Genomic DNA, 19,131 nt, shown 5'->3' with positions numbered 1-19,131 from the left:
TTTGTCGTATGCCACTCAATAAAGAATTTTCTTTCGATTTTCACCTGTTTTATTATCACTGGTGTATAAGTAACTCACTACAGTAACAGTTCAAAAATTTTATCAATTTGTTCTTGAAAGTCAGCTTAATGCAGATTCAGAGGAGAGTAGGAACTTAATCTCCCCATATTACTATAATTGGTGCTCTGCATTCTCATGGAATGCATTCATTGAACAGTTGGGATAGTGAGTGTATGTCCAAAATTTTGATTTATGACCTCAAGTTTTGATCCATTGTAGGCCTTGATCAGACTTTATGAGCATACTGTTTAACCCCTAATCAAAGTTTTGAGGATTATGGTACAATACATCTGTGTGTATGCCCATCAATATAGATGAGATTCTATGCTCATTACCTTTGGTAAACCTTTGAGAATTGTTGAACTAAAGTCCTGTATTTCTCTAAAATTAATTTTTAGTTTTTAAGACACAAATTTACTGTACACTCATTTGTACTTATGTCTCAAAGTTTGATTTCTTACTGCAAGCTTTACAAAGTCATGTTGAAATTAAGCTTTTCTACATTAAGCCTTGAAATGAGGACTTAGTGATGGGATACTTATGTTTGTTTTGCATAGGTTTGTGTATAATAAATGTTTGTCAGTTTTTTATCACCACACTTTTTTTGTTTTTTATTCCAGAAAAATTGTATATAGTGACCTTGAAGCCCTCACCCCAGAACAATACATGAAGGTAATCACACGCAAGCTGACAGACATTAAGGCTGTCCAGAGCCCAGAGCAACGTGGTGTCTTCATACAGGTACTGGAGCAAGTTTACAGATTCACCCTTGGATCACTTGCTGGTGGTTAGTAGCTTCTCCGTTTGTTTAGTATCAGAGCATAGCAGTGAGCTTAAAATGATAAAAGCTGTTTGCCTCTATTTAGGTTGCATAGGATAACATATCTCTTGGAATATATTCCTCACAATGAGGTACAGTGGGTTCATTACCATAAACAGTTGCACTTTTGTCATTGAACACATTGAGAATACCATAAAGATTGTCATCATTGACTGTTTAACTACCACTTAATGCCAACCACTTCCATGAATGCCTTGCCTGACAGCCATACAGAATGTCTCTGTACTTGCTTGTATGCAAATGTATGGAAAAACCTCTTTGATTTGGCTCAGATGGACAGATGCTATGTAGTGTGCTTTCACTGGTGGCTAAAGGTACTTATTAGTTTGTCTTATTCGTTAACACTTGTATACTGATTGTCTGGATTATGTATGCATTGTTGAAAGGTATACTCTAATTACAAGGAACATTTAAGTTCTAATCTTGGATTAACCTCATAATGTCCCTAGATAAATATTCACATGAGCTGAGCAAGACCGTAGGTGGATAGTTACACTGAGTTTTGCACCTCCATTCACCAAGCCTGGGTGTGGGCTGTAGCAGTGTGCAATAATTTCTACCCACAGTTACTTATCTTCCAGTCACGCCGGTGAAGGTGCATTTTCTTTAGTTTTCTAGGAATTATTTTACACTAATGATCTTTCTTCAGATAGTGTTCAAATAGTGTGGAGAGTGATTTTATGGGAACCAGCTCTTCCAACATCTAAAGTTGACCAAGATGAGGCAAGAGAGGGTAGTTTAGAAAAAATAGAAGTGTTGCCAGTGCCTGCCTGACTTTGAAAATGCTGTGGCTGAATGGTGCAGCTAGTAATTAAGCAAACTTTTATTATCATGTTATGAAAAAATCATCTGTGAAGTACATTGATTATAATAAGAAACTGTTTATGATAAAAGAGGAAGCATAATTATAATTAGTAATCAGTTCTTTAGTGTAAGCAAATAAATGACAGAAAATGCACCATGGCAGCTCACTTGACACTCATACCTTACTTTCACACTTTTTAGCATGTTATGTTGAAGCATCTACAAAATTTATATACATTACTGCAGTGAAAGTATTGCATAAAATATCCTGGTGATTTTTTTTTTAGTGGTATATTTTACTGTTGTATTCTTTGAAACTGTATGGTTACATGCTTTTTTTTTTTTTTTTTAACTTGAAAAGTGAATTTTAAGTGTTGGAAGACTTGGTGAGACATTAAGGGATTAAACCCAGGTTAACACTAAATGACACAATTCTAGTAGATTACATTACAGTAATTGAATCGGGATTTTGGCATTAACTAGTGTGGCAAGATTCATGTCCCAGTTTGAAGAAAGCTTGCGCCCCTGCAGGTTCTGTAAAGAGTTTTCATAAATGTATATATATATGGATGGAACCATGGAAGCGGAAGTGGATCATAGGGTGGGGGAGGGGGCGAAAATTTTGGGAGCCTTGAAAAATGTGTGGAAGTCGAGAACATTATCTCGGAAAGCAAAAATGGGTATGTTTGAAGGAATAGTGGTTCCAACAATGTTGTATGGTTGTGAGGCGTGGGCTATGGATAGAGTTGTGCGCAGGAGGATGGATGTGCTGGAAATGAGATGTTTGAGGACAATGTGTGGTGTGAGGTGGTTTGATCGAGTAAGTAACGTAAGAGTAAGAGAGATGTGTGGAAATAAAAAGAGCGTGGTTGAGAGAGCAGAAGAGGGTGTTTTGAAATGGTTTGGGCACATGGAGAGAATGAGTGAGGAAAGATTGACCAAGAGGATATATGTGTCGGAGGTGGAGGGAACGAGGAGAAGAGGGAGACCAAATTGGAGGTGGAAAGATGGAGTGAAAAGGATTTTGTGTGATCGGGGCCTGAACATGCAGGAGGGTGAAAGGAGGGCAAGGAATAGAGTGAATTGGAGCGATGTGGTATACAGGGGTTGACGTGCTGTCAGTGGATTGAATCAAGGCATGTGAAGCGTCTGGGGTAAACCATGGAAAGCTGTGTAGGTATGGATATTTGCGTGTGTGGACGTATGTATATACATGTGTATGGGGGGGGGGGTTGGGCCATTTCTTTCGTCTGTTTCCTTGCGCTACCTCGCAAACGCGGGAGACAGCGACAAAGTATAATAAATAAATATAAAATATATATATTAACTACAGCATTGTAGAACTTACTGATTAGTAACAAAGAAGTATCCTCTTTCTCTCACTCTCTCTCACTTAAGTTTCAGGAAATAGTGGTAGATGGCCCATTCAGACAATTCATAATGGGAAGTGAAACTAGGAAGAAAGTGCTTAGTTGTGTTGATATGTAATCCTCGAAAGAATTTTAACAATCCAGAACAAATATACAATGACAGCAACAAAATAACAATCAGGATGGTACATGAAGCAGTAAAACAAGCGCTTCTCCAGGAAGGCAAAGTACTGATAATGGGGGATTTCAGTTATAAGATGAAAGACTAGAAATATTTGGAGTCGTGGTGAAGAGAATCACGGAGACACAAGTTCTTAGAGTTTGTTTAGGAAAATCTTGTATACCTACATGTCAATGAACACGCTAGGATGGGAAGGACTGATTCATGTTCATCACTAGATCTTATCTTCACACAGATTAGCATGGATGTTGAAAATATATGTGATAAACCACTTGGAAATCTCAAAAATCAAGGGAGCTTTGAGGTGCAGTGACAGGGATTTAGGCAACACTCCATCCAGCCAGCTTGTACACGGTATAAGAAAGCAAGGAACAAATGTAGTAGGATAAGAAAGGGGGAACAGAGAAATTTTGGAAAATAATATTACAACAAGGCAGGTGAAAATCAGATTGTCAGTTACAGAGATAATCAGATGAAGGGTTTCAAGGGGAAAAACAGTTGAGGAAGACAGCTAGTGAATGGTGTGAACAGATATGGCCTTTCTTCGACTGTTAGTGGCATTATCTTGCTAAGGCAGGAAATGGTGATCAATTATGAACATGTGTGTACTACTCATGCTTGCTTGCATTCATCCATTCCTGGCACTATCCCGCTCCACAGGAAACAGCATCGCTACCCCCCTGCCTCAGGGAGGTAAGTTTGAATGGAGAAAAAATGGAGGACGTGAAGTGTTTTAGATATCTGGGAGTGAATTTAGCAGTGGATGGAACCATGGAAGCAGAAGTGAGTCACAGGGTGGGGGAGGGGGCGAAGGCTCTGGGAGCATTGAAGAATGTTTGAAGATGAGAACGTTATCTTGGAGAGTAAAAATGGGTATGTTTGAATGAATAGTGGTTCCAACAACGTTAAATGGTTGCAAGGCTTGGGCTATAGATAAGGTTGTGCTGAGGAGGGTGGATGTGTTGGAAATGAAATGTTTGAGGACAGTATGTGGTGTGAGGTGGTTTGATTGAGTAAGTAATGAAAGGGTAAGAGAGATGTGTGGTAATAAAAAGAGTTTGGTTGAGAGAGCAGAAGAGGGTGTATTGAAATGGTTTGGACACATGAGAGAATGAGTGAGGAAAGATTGACAATAAGGATATATGTGTCAGAGGTGGAGGGAACGAGGAGAAGTGGGAGGCCAAATTGGAGGGGAAGGATGGAGTAAAAAAGATTTTGAGCGATTGGGGCCTGAACTTACAGGAGGGTGAAAGGTGTGCAAGGAATGGAGTGAATTGGAACGATGTGGTATACTGGGGTCGACATGCTGTCAGTGAATTGAACCAGAGCATGTGAAGTGTCTGGGGTAAACCATGAAAAGTTTTATAGGACCTGGATTTGGAAAGGGAGCTGTGGTTTCGGTGCATTACACATGACAGCTAGAGGCTGAGTGTGAACGAATGTGGTCTTTGTTGTCTTTTCCTAGCGCTACCTCACGTGCGCATGGGGGCAGGGCAGTGCCATTTCATGTGTGGCGGGGTGGCGATGGGAATGGATGAAGGCAGCAAGTATGAGTATGTACATGGATATATATGTATATGTCTGTGTATGTATATGTTGAAATGTATAGGCATGTATATGTGCATGTGTGGGTGTGTATGTATATACATGTGTATGTGGATGGGTTGGGCCATTCTTTCGTCTGTTTCCTTGTGCTAACACGGGAGACAGCGACAAAGTATAATAAAAAAATATATATATATTTAATGTTTGGTTTCTCAAGTTAGCACCAGGAATAGACAAAGAAAGGTGCCTCATTTATTCACATCTGTTTTGTAGCTGTCATGTGCATTGTACCTTTTGTGTATTTGGTCTGAGTTTTAATGAATACATTTTTTTACAGCTGTTGGTGCTACCGCTGTGTATCCCATTGACTTGGTTAAGACTAGAATGCAGAATCAACGCTCAGGTTCCTATATTGGAGAACTTATGTACCGCAACTCTTTTGATTGTTTTAAGAAAGTGAGTTCCTGTAAATTACTTTGAATTTCCATTTTTATGTACATCTCTATCTATCTGTCAATCTATCTGTATCTCTGCTGTCTGAATTGGTTTTCTTTTCTATGTTTTTATTAATTTTTTTTTTTTTTTTTTTTTTTGCTTTGTCGCTGTCTCCCGCGTTTGCGAGGTAGCGCAAGGAAACAGACGAAAGAAATGGCCCAACCCACCCCCATACACATGTATATACATACGTCCACACGCGCAAATATACATACCTACACAGCTTTCCATGGTTTACCCCAGACGCTTCACATGCCTTGATTCAATCCACTGACAGCGCGTCAACCCCGGTATACCACATCGCTCCAATTCACTCTATTCCTTGCCCTCCTTTCACCCTCCTGCATGTTCAGGCCCCGATCACACAAAATCTTTTTCACTCCATCTTTCCACCTCCAATTTGGTCTCCCTCTTCTCCTCGTTCTCTCCACCTCCGACACATATATCCTCTTGGTCAATCTTTCCTCACTCATTCTCTCCATGTGCCCAAACCATTTCAAAACACCCTCTTCTGCTCTCTCAACCACGCTCTTTTTATTTCCACACATCTCTCTTACCCTTACGTTACTTACTCGATCAAACCACCTCACACCACACATTGTCCTCAAACATCTCATTTCCAGCACATCCATCCTCCTGCGCACAACTCTATCCATAGCCCACGCCTCGCAACCATACAGCATTGTTGGAACCACTATTCCTTCAAACATACCCATTTTTGCTTTCCGAGATAATGTTCTCGACTTCCACACATTCTTCAAGGCTCCCAGAATTTTCACCTCCTCCCCCACCCTATGATCCACTTCCGCTTCCATGGTTCCATCTGCTGCCAGATCCACTCCCAGATATCTAAAACACTTCACTTCCTCCAGTTTTTCTCCATTCAAACTCACCTCCCAATTGACTTGACCCTCAACCCTACTGTACCTAATAACCTTGCTCTTAGTCACATTTACTCTTAACTTTCTTCTTTCACACACTTTACCAAACTCAGTCACCAGCTTCTGCAGTTATTATTATACTTAATCAGCACCTCTCACGTTATCGAGGTAGCGCAAGGAAGCAGACGAGGGATGGCCCAACCCACCCACATACACATGTATATACATAAATGCCCACACACACACATATACATTTCAATGTATACATACATATGTATACATAGACATATACATATATACACATGTTCATATTCATACTTGCTGCCTTCATCCAATCCCATCACACATGAAATAGCATCTTACCCCTCCAGCGAGGTAGCGCTAGGAAAGACAAAAAAAAAAGGCCATATTTATTCTTAGTCTCAAGCTGTCATGTGTAATGCACTGAAACCACACCTCCCTTTCCAAATCCAGGTCCCACAAAACTTTCTATGGTTTACCCCAGACGCTTCACATGCCCTGGTTCAATCCATTGACAGCATGTTGACCCCGGTATACCACATCTTTCGAATTCACTCTATTTCTTGCACGCTTTTCACCCTCCGGTATATTCAGGCCCCAGTCGCTCAAAATCTTTTTCATTCCATCCTTCCATCTCCAATTTGCTCTCCCACTTCTCCTCGTTCCCTCTACCTCTGACACCTATATCCTCTTTGTCAATATTTCCTCACTCATTCTCTCCATGTGTCCAAACCATTTCAGCACCCCCTCTTCTGCTATCTCAACCACACTCTTTTCATTAACACACATCTCTCTTACTCTTTCATTACTTACTCAATCAAACCACCTCACACCACATATTGTCCTCAAACATTTCATTTCCAACACATCCACCCTCCTCCACACAACCCTATCTATAACCCATGCCTCGCAACCATAAAACATTGTGGGAACCCTTATTCCTTCAGACATACCAATTTTTGCTCTCCAAGATAATGTTCTCGCCTTCCACACATTCTTCAATGCTTCCAGAACCTTCACCCCCTCCCCCACCCTGTGACTCACTTCCGCCTCCATGGTTCCCTCTGCTGCTAAGTCCACTCCCAGATATCTAAAACACTTTACTTCCTCCAATTATTCTCTGTTCAAACTTGCCTCCCAATTAACTTGTCCCTCAACCCTATTGAACCTAATAACCTTGCTCTTATTCACATTTACTCTCAACTTTCTTCTTTCACACACTTTACCAAACTCAGTCACCAACTTCTGCAGTTTCTCACTCGAATTAGCTGCCAGTGCTGTATCATCAGCGAACAACTGACTCACTTCTCAAGCTCTCTCATCCTCAACAGACTGCACACTTGCCCCTTTCTCCATTTACCTTCCTAACCACCCCATCCATAAACAAATTAAACAACCATGGAGACATCATGCACCCCTGTCGCAAACCAACATTCACTGGGAATCAATCACTTTCCTCTCTTCCTACTCGTACACATGCCTTACATCCTTGGTATACAAACATTTACCTTTACCTTCATACCCTAGAAGTCCCATCTGTGGAGCTCCACAGTGTTCAGGAAGCCATCCAAGCCAAACAGATGGAAGACATGGTCTATGTAAAGTGAGAGCAGTACAGTATAAGATTGGGTGTTTCTTGTCTTCAGTATATGTCACATCATGGGCATGAGGGGTCTTGCAATATATTGAACGAACATTGGTATAATTTTAGAGATGGATAGTGTTCAGAGCACATAGGGGAGCATTGTTTCTGAACTGTTTACAGAAACTAGAGACACAAAGATTGACAGTGCTGGAGGATGGGTCTTAGAAGGCAAGTCACTTTTTGCAGATGACATGGCTCAGATGGCAGACTCGACTGAGAAAATGCTGAATCTGATATCTTAGTTTGTGAGTGTGTGTGAGAGAAGGCAAGAGAGAGTTACTGAATAATGAATAAAAGTTCTTTCTTCTGTGGTGGTGGTGATGGGTGGGTGAGACGAGTTATTTAGAGAGTAAGTTTGATAGAAAGAAACTGGAGAAATTGGAATACTTTAGGTGCTAGGAAAGTGAACATACCATTGGAAGTAATTGTGAGATCTGGATTGAACCATCAGGTGGTTGAGGAGTGCTTTGAGCTTTGAGGAGTTTTAAGAGCGTTCACTGTTTGTGAGAGCCAAAATGTATTTATGATGGAACAGGAATTCCACCTGTGCTATATGGTCATGAGTTTTAGGTCCTTAATGCAAAAGTATGGAGAGGATGAATGTGTTGGAATGGGATGCCTGAGGACATTATGTGTTGGGGGAGAGAGAGAGAGAGAGAGAGAGAGAGAGAGAGAGAGTTGAACAAGATGTGCCAAAATGATTTGGACATGTGGAGAGGATAAGTGAAAGGAGACGGACTAAGAAGATATATTTGTATAATGTGGAGGGAGCAAAGGGACTAAGATGGATGTGAGAGGATAGAGTGAAAGAGACCTTGAATTACCTGGGCCTGAACATGCAGGAGGGAAAGAAGCATGCATAGGGTAGAGAGAATTGGGGCACTTTAGTATACAATGGTGAGTGTACTGTAATTTGTGTGAAAAGAGACATGTGAAGCAGTCAAAGGAAACCACGGGAAGGTTTGTACGGCTTGGTGTAGAGAGGAGGGTTTGGTTTGGTATATTATGCAAAACAGTTAAAGACTGGATGTGAAGAAATTAGGCAGTTCATTGTTTCTAGTGCTACCTCACTTATGTGGGAAAAAACAAAAAAATATTAGAAGAAAAAAATTGCAGATTACATTTGCATTTGGTAGTAGTTGGTAGGCAGCCAATGACCAGGGAGGTATATTACCAGTATTACCTGCATGGGTATTGGGAGGGTTAGTGAACAAGCAGGTCAGTGGTTGTCAAGTTGCACTCTTCTGACTCAGGTCGCTATCTTTTCTTTCTGCCTCACCCACACCCACATGGACTACTGGCATTCTGTCCACAAACGTACAATCTCTCCTTGTCATACATAACACTTGATGACACTGAACTCACACAGCTCATTCTTCGTAAATCTGGCTTTTCCTTCGGTGAGCACTGGGGCAAAATGGTAAGATCAGTAGATAGTTGTAGGTAGGAACATTTACGCAGGAGCATTAGGTAGAAACATTAGGTAACAGTAGTGGATAGGAGCATTAGGTAGCAGTAGTCAGTAGAAAAATTAGGCGGGAGCCTCTGCAAACAATGCACTAGAGTTGCCCTCTGCCAGTGGCCTGTTAAGGATGAGGCACTAAAGGCTAAGAAGTGTCACTGGAGTTATCTAGTTAAGGAGACTCTTGCTGTGGCCACCCCTTTGAGGGAGTTCCAGTTGGAACAGGTGTCAGAGATATAGATAAATAGATAGACATTTACTCGTTGAAAATCTTGTTCTAGAGACTACTAAACTAAATATGCATGATATCTCATCTATTTGATGACATATCCTGGAGGTTTAGGGATCTCGAGAAGAAGAGTATTGTCATCTATGATGCACTGTAAATGTATTCTGCCAGTACTTTTGTCTGTACTTATTTGCTGCTTCTACATTAGTGAGGAAATAATATGTGTCATAGCTTAATTGCTTAGAGTTTTAAGGTTTGATAGAGTTTTTATGTATAGAAATGAAGAAAGTTATTTATATCCATCTTATCCTCTCACAGGTAATTCGTCATGAGGGTTTATTAGGTTTGTATCGTGGCTTGATACCCCAGTTGATTGGAGTAGCTCCGGAGAAGGCTATCAAGCTCACCGTGAATGACTTTGTTCGTGACAAGGTTACGGACAAAAAGGGCAACATTCCTCTGTTAGGTGAAATACTTGCTGGCTCATGTGTAAGTTGCATTTTCTATTAGTTCATAATGACTTATGTATTCTGTTTTGCCATTACTGCAATTTATTTTGAATCATAATCACTAAGAAAGAAAAACATAGATTATTTTTCAAATAACAGTGTAATGAGGAAGGTAGCAGATTCTCATGCCTCAGAATACATTTCTTATGTAGCATTAAACAGGTAAGCACAGCTATTCATGCCAGATATTTGTTTTCCTTGTGTTTTATTTATTTCTTTATATTGCATCCAGAATGATATAAAATGTCTACCTATTATCCCTTTTTATGAATTCTTAAGACCACAGTTTATTGAGTGAATTATATATCTTTTCACTCTTTTAGCATAAATTTACAATCTAAGCATTTTTGTGGCAACCAATTTAGTCTATTAGAGATTGATAGAAGTTGAAACAGTACTATAAAAGAAAAAAGAAGTAGTTAAACATGATAGAACTGGTGTATTAGAAGCAAAGAATATCTCAGTTACAGAATTATTTCTTGCAGGCTGGTGGTTCTCAAGTGGTCTTTACCAATCCCTTAGAGATTGTCAAGATTCGTTTACAAGTGGCAGGCGAGATTGCATCTGCTAGAAAGCCATCAGCTCTCACTATAGTGAAGGAACTAGGATTTTTAGGGTTGTATAAGGTAAGGCAGTAAATAGAAATTTATTTTACTATCCATAATTATTTGTGACTTTCTCAGTAAGGTTGGTTAGTCTTCCTCAGACATATATGTTATGGTATTTGATATTTAAGATGTTTATTGTTGATCGGAAGCATTCTATATTCAAAACCTTTATGTTAAATTCGGTACTAGTGCCTGGTATTAGTAGCAAAACGTTTGAAGTATGTATAGTTACTTTTATATTTTAACCCCTTTCTTTTACGCCTTTCATGTTATTTTAAGGTAGCATCAGGTATAAACTTGCACAATTACATTCTATAGTTACCATATATACAGTAAAACAATGAAACCAGAACCAGCCATTCTTGGTGAAGTCCAACGGTCCCTCTCCATAGTTTACCTTGACCACTTTATATGCCCTGGTTTAGCCCATTAATCCCACAACTCCTCAAGACAAACTTGTGCAATCCATACAACCTGTTTTGATATAAATTCAAGCAAAAAATAAATTCGACATTTGTACCTCTGTTTCAAGGCTGTCCGCTAAGTCAAGGTGGCTGCTGAGGTAGCAGTGTGTGATAATTTCTCACTGCAGTCATTCTCATGAGTTTTCTTGAAAGGAAACTGAGCAGCTATGAGCTAGATGTAGAGCCAGGCAGAAAATAATCTTGAATTTCTTGATATGATCTGTCTTCAGATCATATAGAGAGTGACTTTCTGGACACTTCCAGAACTGAAATTTAAGAAAAATAAGGCGGGAGAAGGGGTATATAGTAGAAGCAGAAGTTGTGTTGCCAGCATCCACCCGACCTTGACACCTTTGCATCTGGCTGGTGTTCCTGATAATTTTGCAGATTTGTATAATTTTGTTGCTGTGAAAAACTTTCAGGTAAATTGCATTGATTATAATAAGAAATGATAGTAATGATGATAATTTTTTCTTGCAAGGTAAGATATATGATATGTGTTAATGGCAACTCACTTGACACTCAGCCCTTAATCTCACAATTTCTAGTGCATTTTGCTTAATTTTTGAAGCAGATCTGAAAAAGATTTTGGAAAATTTGTGAGCCTGCACAAACCTAATGGCAACTTCTGAAGTGCAGAGCCATTTACCAATTGATTACCAAAACCTTCCCCATGGAATGCCTGAAGGCCTCCTTTAGGTGCAGGCTTATAGTTCTGTAAGGCTTGGCAGATGCTCTTTATGATGGTCAACACCTACATTCATCCAGTTTCAGTCCCAGGCCCCTCTTTTGTCAAGAGTATGTTAACTTGATTTTTGTAGATTTTGGTCATTTGCAGCTCATGTTGGTCCCTGACCTTGCAAATCATTAAAACTGTATATGCCACTTAGAATGAATATTAGAGACTGTTTAAAACTTTGAGAAAAAGAAAATTGGGATTTGGATAGTTTATTGACTCAGAACATTATAGGCTCCTCATGAGTGTTATCTCAAGCGAAAACACTTGAAATAGGGATTTGGATAGTCTAGTGAAAGTGAACTTAAGAGAACATGATAGTGGCAAGATTTTTGTCTAGCAGCAAGGTTATTTGATCATTTTCCACAGAGTGAGGTATAACTAATTGGTTTTGCAGGATATATTAACATCCAAATTTCATGTTTAACAATTTGCAAATTGAAGTAGAAAAATCTCTCATTTGCTTTGGCCATACCATCCCTTGTTTAAGTAATATTCATGATCATATATAAATATGCTGTGATGTAAAACTTTTTTTTTTCACATCATGTTCATTCAACACAGAAGTCTTTTCTTTCACTATATTTTAAAGTATTATCATTATTATTTTCCTGGGGATAGGGGATTAAGAATACTTCCCACGTATTCCCTGCGTGTCGTAGAAGGCGACTAAAAGGGGAGGGAGCGGGGGGCTGGAAATCCTCCCCTCTCGTTTTTTTTTTAATTTTCCAAAAGAAGGAACAGAGGGGGCCAGGTGAGGATATTCCAAAAAAGGCCCAGTCCTCTGTTCTTAACGCTACCTCGTTAACGCGGGAAATGGCGAATAGTTAAAAAAAAAAAAAAAAAAAAAAAATTATTATTATTATTATTATTATTATTATTATTATTATTATTATTATTATTATATCATCATTATTATACTTTGGATGGTATTGCAGTGGAATTTATAAAAAAAAGGGGGTGACTGTATTGTTGACTGGTTGGTAAGGTTATTTAATGTATGTATGGTGAGGTGCCTGAGGATTGGCGGAATGCGTGCATAGTGCCATTGTACAAAGGCAAAGGGGACAAAGGTGAGTGCTCAAACTACAGAGGTATAAGCTTGTTGAGTATTCCTGGGAAATTTTATGGGAGGGTATTGATTGAGACGGTGAAGGCATGTACAGAGCGTCAGATTGGGGAAGAGCAGTGTGGTTTCAGAAGTGGTAGAGGATGTGTGGATCAGGTGTTTGCTTTGAAGAATGTATGTGAGAAATACTTAGAAAAAGCAAATGGATTTGTATGCAGCATTTATGGATCTGGAGAAGGCATTTGATAGAGATGCTCTGTGGAAGGTATTAAGAATGTATGGTGTGCGAGACAAGTTGTTAGAAGCAGTGAAAAGTTTCTATCGAGGATGTAAGGCATGTGTGCATGTAGGAAGAGAGGAAAGTGATTGGTTCTCAGTGAATGTAGGTTTGCAGCAGGGGTGTGTGATGTCTCCATGGTTGTTTAATTTGTTTATGGATGGGGTTGTTAGGGAGGTGAATGCAAGAGTTTTGGAAAGAGGGGCAAGTATACAGTCTGTTGTGGATGAGAGAGCTTGGAAAGTGAGTCAGTTGTTGTTCGCTGATGATACAGCGCTGGTGGCTGATTCATGTGAGAAACTGTAGAAGCTTGTGACTGAGTTTGGTAAAGTGTGTGAAAGAAGAAAGTTGAGAATAAATGTGAATAAGAGCAAGGTTATTAGGTACAGTAGGGTTGAGGGTCAAGTCAATTGGGAGGTAAGTTTGAATGGAGAAAAACTGGAGTAAGTGAAGTGTTTTTAGATATCTAGGAGTGGATTTGGCAGCGGATGGAACCACTGAAGCGGAAGTGAATCATAGGGTGGGGGAGGGGGCGAAAATTCTGGGAGCCTTGAAGAATGTGTGGAAGTCGAGAACATTATCTTGGAAAGCAAAAATGGGTATGTTTGAAGGAATAGTGGCTCCAACAATGTTGTATGGTTGCGAGGCATGGGCTATGGATAGAGTTGTGCACAGGAGGGTGGATGTGCTGGAAATGAGATGTTTGAGGACAATATGTGGTGTGAGGTGGTTTGATCGAGTAAGTAATGTAAGGGTAAGAGAGATGTGTGGTAATAAAAAGAGTGTGGTTGAGAGAGCAGAAGAGGGTGTTTTGAAATGGTTTGGTCACATGGAGAGAATGAGTGAGGAAAGATTGACAAAGAGGATATATGTGTCAGAGGTAGAGGGAACAAGGAGAAGTGGGAGACCAAATTGGAGGTGGAAAGATGGAGTGAAAAAGATTTTGAGTGATCGGGGCCTGAACATGCAGGAGGGCGAAAGGCGTGCAAGGAGTAGAGTGAATTGGAACGATGTGGTATACCGGGGTCGACGTGCTGTTAATGGATTGAACCAGGGCATGTGAAGCGTCTGGGGTAAACCATGGAAAGTTCTGTGGGGCCTGGATGTGGAAAGGAAGCTGTGGTTTCGGTGCATTATTACATGACAGCTAAAGACTGAGTGTGAACGAATGGGGCCTTTTGTTGTCTTTTCCTAGCGCTACCTCGCACACATGAGGGGGGAGGGGGTTGTTATTTCATGTGTGGCAAGGTGGCGATGGGAATGAATAAAGGCAGACAGTATGAATTAGGTACATGTGCATATATGTATATGTCTGTGTGTATGTATATGTATACGTTGAGATGTATAGGTATGTATATTAGCGTGTGTGGACGTGTATGTATATACATGTGTATGTGGGTGGGTTGGGCCTTTCTTTCGTGTGTTTCCTTGCGCTACCTTGCTAACACGGGAGACAGCAACAAAGCAAAATAGATAAATAAATAATTATTATACTTGATTGCTGTTTTCCGCCTCAGCACGGTAGCACCAAGAAAACTGATGAGAGAGCCATCCACTCATATACACACATATACGTACATATGTACATATACATACCAACATATACATCCATATACATACACAGACATATGCATACATACACATGTATATATTCATACTTGCTTGCCTTCATCCATTCCCAGCACCACCCCACCCCACAGCAAACAGCATTGCCACCCCCTGCATCAACGAGGTAGTACCAGGAAAACAGACAAAAAAAGGCCACATCCATTCACACTCAGTCTCTGGCTGCCATGTGTAGTGCACAAAAACCATAGCTCCATATCCACATCCACATATCACAGACCTTTCTATAGTTTACTCCAGACGCTTCATATGCCCTGGTTCAGTCCATTGACAGCGTTCATGATTGTGTAAAATCTGCTATGATGAAAGTAGAGCTGACTTTTTTTTTGTCTGCACTCTATTCCTTGCATGCCTTTTACCCTCCTGCATGTTCAGGCCTCAATCACTCAAAATCTTTTTCACTCCATCTTTCCACCTCCAATTTGGTCTCCCACTTCTCATTCCCTCCACCTCTGACACATATATCTTCTTTGTCAATCTTTCCTCACTCATTCTCTCCATGTGACCAAACCATTTCAAAACACCCTCTTCTGCTCTCTCAACCACACTCTTTTTATTACCACATATCTTTCTTACCCTTTCATTACTTACTCGATCAAACCACCTCACACCGCATACTGTCCTCAAACATCTCATTTCCAACACATCCACCCTCCTCCGCACAACCCTATCTATAGCCCTTGCCTTGCAACCATATAACATTGTCGGAACCACTGTTCCTTCAAACATACCCAATTTTGCTTTCAGAGATAATGTTCTCGCCTTCCACACATTTTTCAATGCTCCCACAACTTTTGCCCCCTTCCCCATCCTATGACTCACTTTTGCTTCTATGGTTCCATCCACTGCCAAATCCACTCCCAGGTATCTAAAACACTTCACTTCCTCCAGTTTTTCTCCATTCAAATGTACCTTCCAATTGACTTGTCCCTCAACCCTACTGTGCCTAATAACCTTGCTCTTATTCACATTTACTCTCAGCTTTCTTCTTTCACACACTTTACCAAACTCAGTCACCAGTTTCTGCAGTTCCTCACCCGAATCAGCCACCAGCACTGTATCATCAGTGAACAACAACTGACTCACTTCCCAAGCTCTCTCAGACTGCATACTTGCCCCTCTTTCCAAAACTCTCACCTCTCTAACATCCCCATCCTTAAACAAATTAAACAACCATGGAGACATCATGCACCCCTGCCGCAAACCGACATTCACTGAGAACCAGTCACTTTCCTCTCTTCTGTGTGCTTATCCAGTAAAAAGCTGCACACATCCAGAGTGACAGTGACTTTTTTGGTGTTGGAAGTTTTAGTGAGATTGTTGAGGTGCACTCATCTGACCCAGCTGTTTTCTCATACTTCCTCACCCACACATGGACTGCTGGCATTCTGTTCCCAAACATTCAGTCTATTCTTGTCACACATAACACTTGATAAACACTTAACTCGCACAGCTCATTCTTCCTGTGGTGAGTGCTATGTGCTAGCATTATCTTTGGCCAAATAATAGGAGTAGTAGATAGTAATAGCAGATAGAAACATTAGGTGGAAGCATTAGGTTTAAGTAGTAGGCTAGAACATGAAATAGACACATTAAACAGGAGTCAGTAGGAAGAGACTTTAAAGGCTAAAATGTGGCACGAAGTTCACCAGTTATGGAGACTTTTTTGCAATCATACTTAAGAGGGATTTTCCAAAGGGAACAGGTGTCATAGATAGATAGATAGGAAGATTAAGTTGAAAGATTTTCAGAATGCAAGGCAGCAGTGTGATAAGAAAAAAAGAAAATTATTGTTTTTGAAATTTGCTCCACATTCATTTGACTAGAGTCGACACCTCTCATCAGGCTGGGAACATGGGACAGAGTGGTGGGTCACATTTGTGCATTTCTGTAGTATTGATCACATAAAAATTCTTTCTGCTCAAGGATTGAAAATATTAGGGGTAACATTATTTGCAAGACTAACTGTAAGAGATCAAGGCATACATATTGATTTGTCTATAGTGTATTGGTGTGCCAATCAGCTGACGAGTGGATTGTTTTCATCTTGTGCATTGTTTAATGAATTATCAATTTTTCTTTAAGACATTCAATTAAACAATAATTAAAGCATCCAAACACTAAAAAATTCCATAAATGAAAATATTTCCTGTCCTAATCATCAAGTTCAAAGTGCCTCCTGTTGCATGTAGAAAGTACAGGTACACCACCGAATTTCCGGGAACTGATACCTCCTTTAGTCCAGACAGAATTACGTGAGGGAACTTGAAATTACCACAGCCACCAGACTAGTTTACTGGGTGGCCTCAGATGGCATTGTATGTAGAGAGTGCTTATTTACATTCTTTACACTGCAATTCTGTGATACTCTTAGCTTATTTTGCTTAAATTCAACCCTAGCTATGGCTTCTAAGACATATGAGAGTGTCAGTCGTGGTGACAAACGTAAACACTAGTCCATATCGATCCAAGATAAAGTAGAACTGTTGAAAATAATGGACCGTGGTGTTTTGATGCGTAAGCTGTGTGACATCTACAGTATTGATTGGTCAACTGTTTATGATATAAAGAAGCAAAGGGAGAAAATATTGAAATTCTATGCAGACAGCGATTCCAAGAAGCAAGTGACAATTAGACAAACCATGAAAGATGGTTAGAGCACTGAGCATGATTGAGTGATGATGAAGTGGTTTCAACAGCGTCGGAGTGGAGTGGACATTTCAGGTAGCTTGATAATGAACCAGGCTAAGTTGTTCCATAAAGAACTTTTATTACAACATAGGCATAACTATAGTGAAGGATGGCTTCAAAGATTCAAGAAGCATCATGGAATTTCATGGGCCAAGAAAAGCAGTCTGCAAACCACGAAGGAGCTGCCAAGTATGTGGACAAATTTGCGAAACTTATAGCTGACGGGCACCTCAGTCCTGAGCAGGTGTATAATGCATTTCATTTATTTATTTTATTTACATTTAATATTTGTTTAATTTAAATTTCTAGCAGTCCATGATATACTTTAGACACATGGGAGATGTATAATTAGTGGGTTAGAGGTGTGTTGATGAATTATTATTGTGACCACCGTTAGTCAGGTAAAATGGTTAATCCGGCAAGGCTTTGGAACTAAGAGTGCCAGAAAATCAGTGGTGTACCTGTACTACAAAAGATATTAGCACTGACAATGCCTGTCATAGAAAGTCATATTCTTTTGGAAAAAAAATAGTGAAGTGACTTATACAAAGGAAATATGGTATATGGTACATTTCCATTTGATTCTACAGTTTTTAGGTGATTTACAATAATTACTATCATTTGATTTTGATGCAGTTGCCACAGTATAATAATCAGAAAAATTTTTCAGGGTGCACGTGCTTGTTTGCTGCGAGATATACCATTTTCTGCTATATATTTCCCAGTTTATGCACACTCCAAACGTTTTCTGGCAGATGAAAATGGTTACAATTCGCCTTTGAGTCTACTTATTGCTGGTGCTGTAGGTACGTACCAGTTTAACATGCTGATCTTAAACATTGATTTTTAAGAGTGGAATTAAATCATATTTTCCTTTTTTTCAGACCATTCATGTCAAATTACTTTGAAAATATTGTATAAGTGGTGTTGTTGAAATCTGTAAGTGCTTGATAATTTTCATCCTGGTTGTGACAAAGCTATGGACCACATATAGCAGATGAACTTTTGTACAATGAATCCTTGTCCAACATGGGTTTTCACACTGAGGATTCATTTATATGGTTTGAAATGAATGCAACACTTGATTTCCCAAACAGGAATATAGTTTGAAATAATCAGTGGATATGGACCCAATTATGGAGAGAAGTCAGAAATTAAAAGAGCAAGGCACTACAACACACAATCATTAACTATTTTAAACCTGTGGTTGCATCTTCTCAAGTATCCGGTCTAGATTTTCCTCAAACATCCAATCCCAGCTCTCCTCAAGTTTCCTCTATGATAAACTTAGAAACTAGTGATCCCTTAGCCTTAAACTTTGAAATCTTCACCCTCCAAACTTATTATCATCATCACCACACCCACATCCACATACATTGAGGATTTGTATGTAGCATTTATGGATCTGGAGTAGGCATACGATAGGGTTGACAGAGATGCTTTGTGGAAGGTATTAAGAGTATGTGGTGTGGGAGGTAAGTTGCTAGAAGCAGTGAAAAGTTTTTACTAAGGATGGAAAGCATGTGTACGAGTAGGAAGAGAGGAAAGTGATTGGTTCCGTGAACGTCAGTTTGTGGCAGGAGTGGGTGATGTCTCCATGGTTGTTTAATCTGTGTA

General features: G+C 39.8%; 1 protein-coding gene across 1 annotated transcript in view; it reads left to right on the top strand.

Annotated features, from left to right (window-relative positions):
- The window catches only part of aralar1 (calcium-binding mitochondrial carrier protein aralar1), a 432,346-nt gene that overhangs the window by 379,571 nt on the left and 33,644 nt on the right, over positions 1 to 19,131 (top strand). The window contains exons 11-15 of the mRNA XM_071684679.1: positions 681 to 847; positions 5,139 to 5,257; positions 9,853 to 10,023; positions 10,529 to 10,669; positions 18,185 to 18,320. Coding sequence (XP_071540780.1) covers positions 681 to 847; positions 5,139 to 5,257; positions 9,853 to 10,023; positions 10,529 to 10,669; positions 18,185 to 18,320 — 734 coding nt within the window. The remainder of the gene's footprint in view (positions 1 to 680; positions 848 to 5,138; positions 5,258 to 9,852; positions 10,024 to 10,528; positions 10,670 to 18,184; positions 18,321 to 19,131) is intronic.

The sequence above is a fragment of the Panulirus ornatus genome, chromosome 38 (genome assembly GCF_036320965.1).
Source record: "Panulirus ornatus isolate Po-2019 chromosome 38, ASM3632096v1, whole genome shotgun sequence".
Lineage (NCBI taxonomy): Eukaryota > Metazoa > Arthropoda > Malacostraca > Decapoda > Palinuridae > Panulirus > Panulirus ornatus.
Note: the sequence above shows the minus strand (reverse complement) of the source record. Positions and strands in the feature narration are given on the sequence as shown.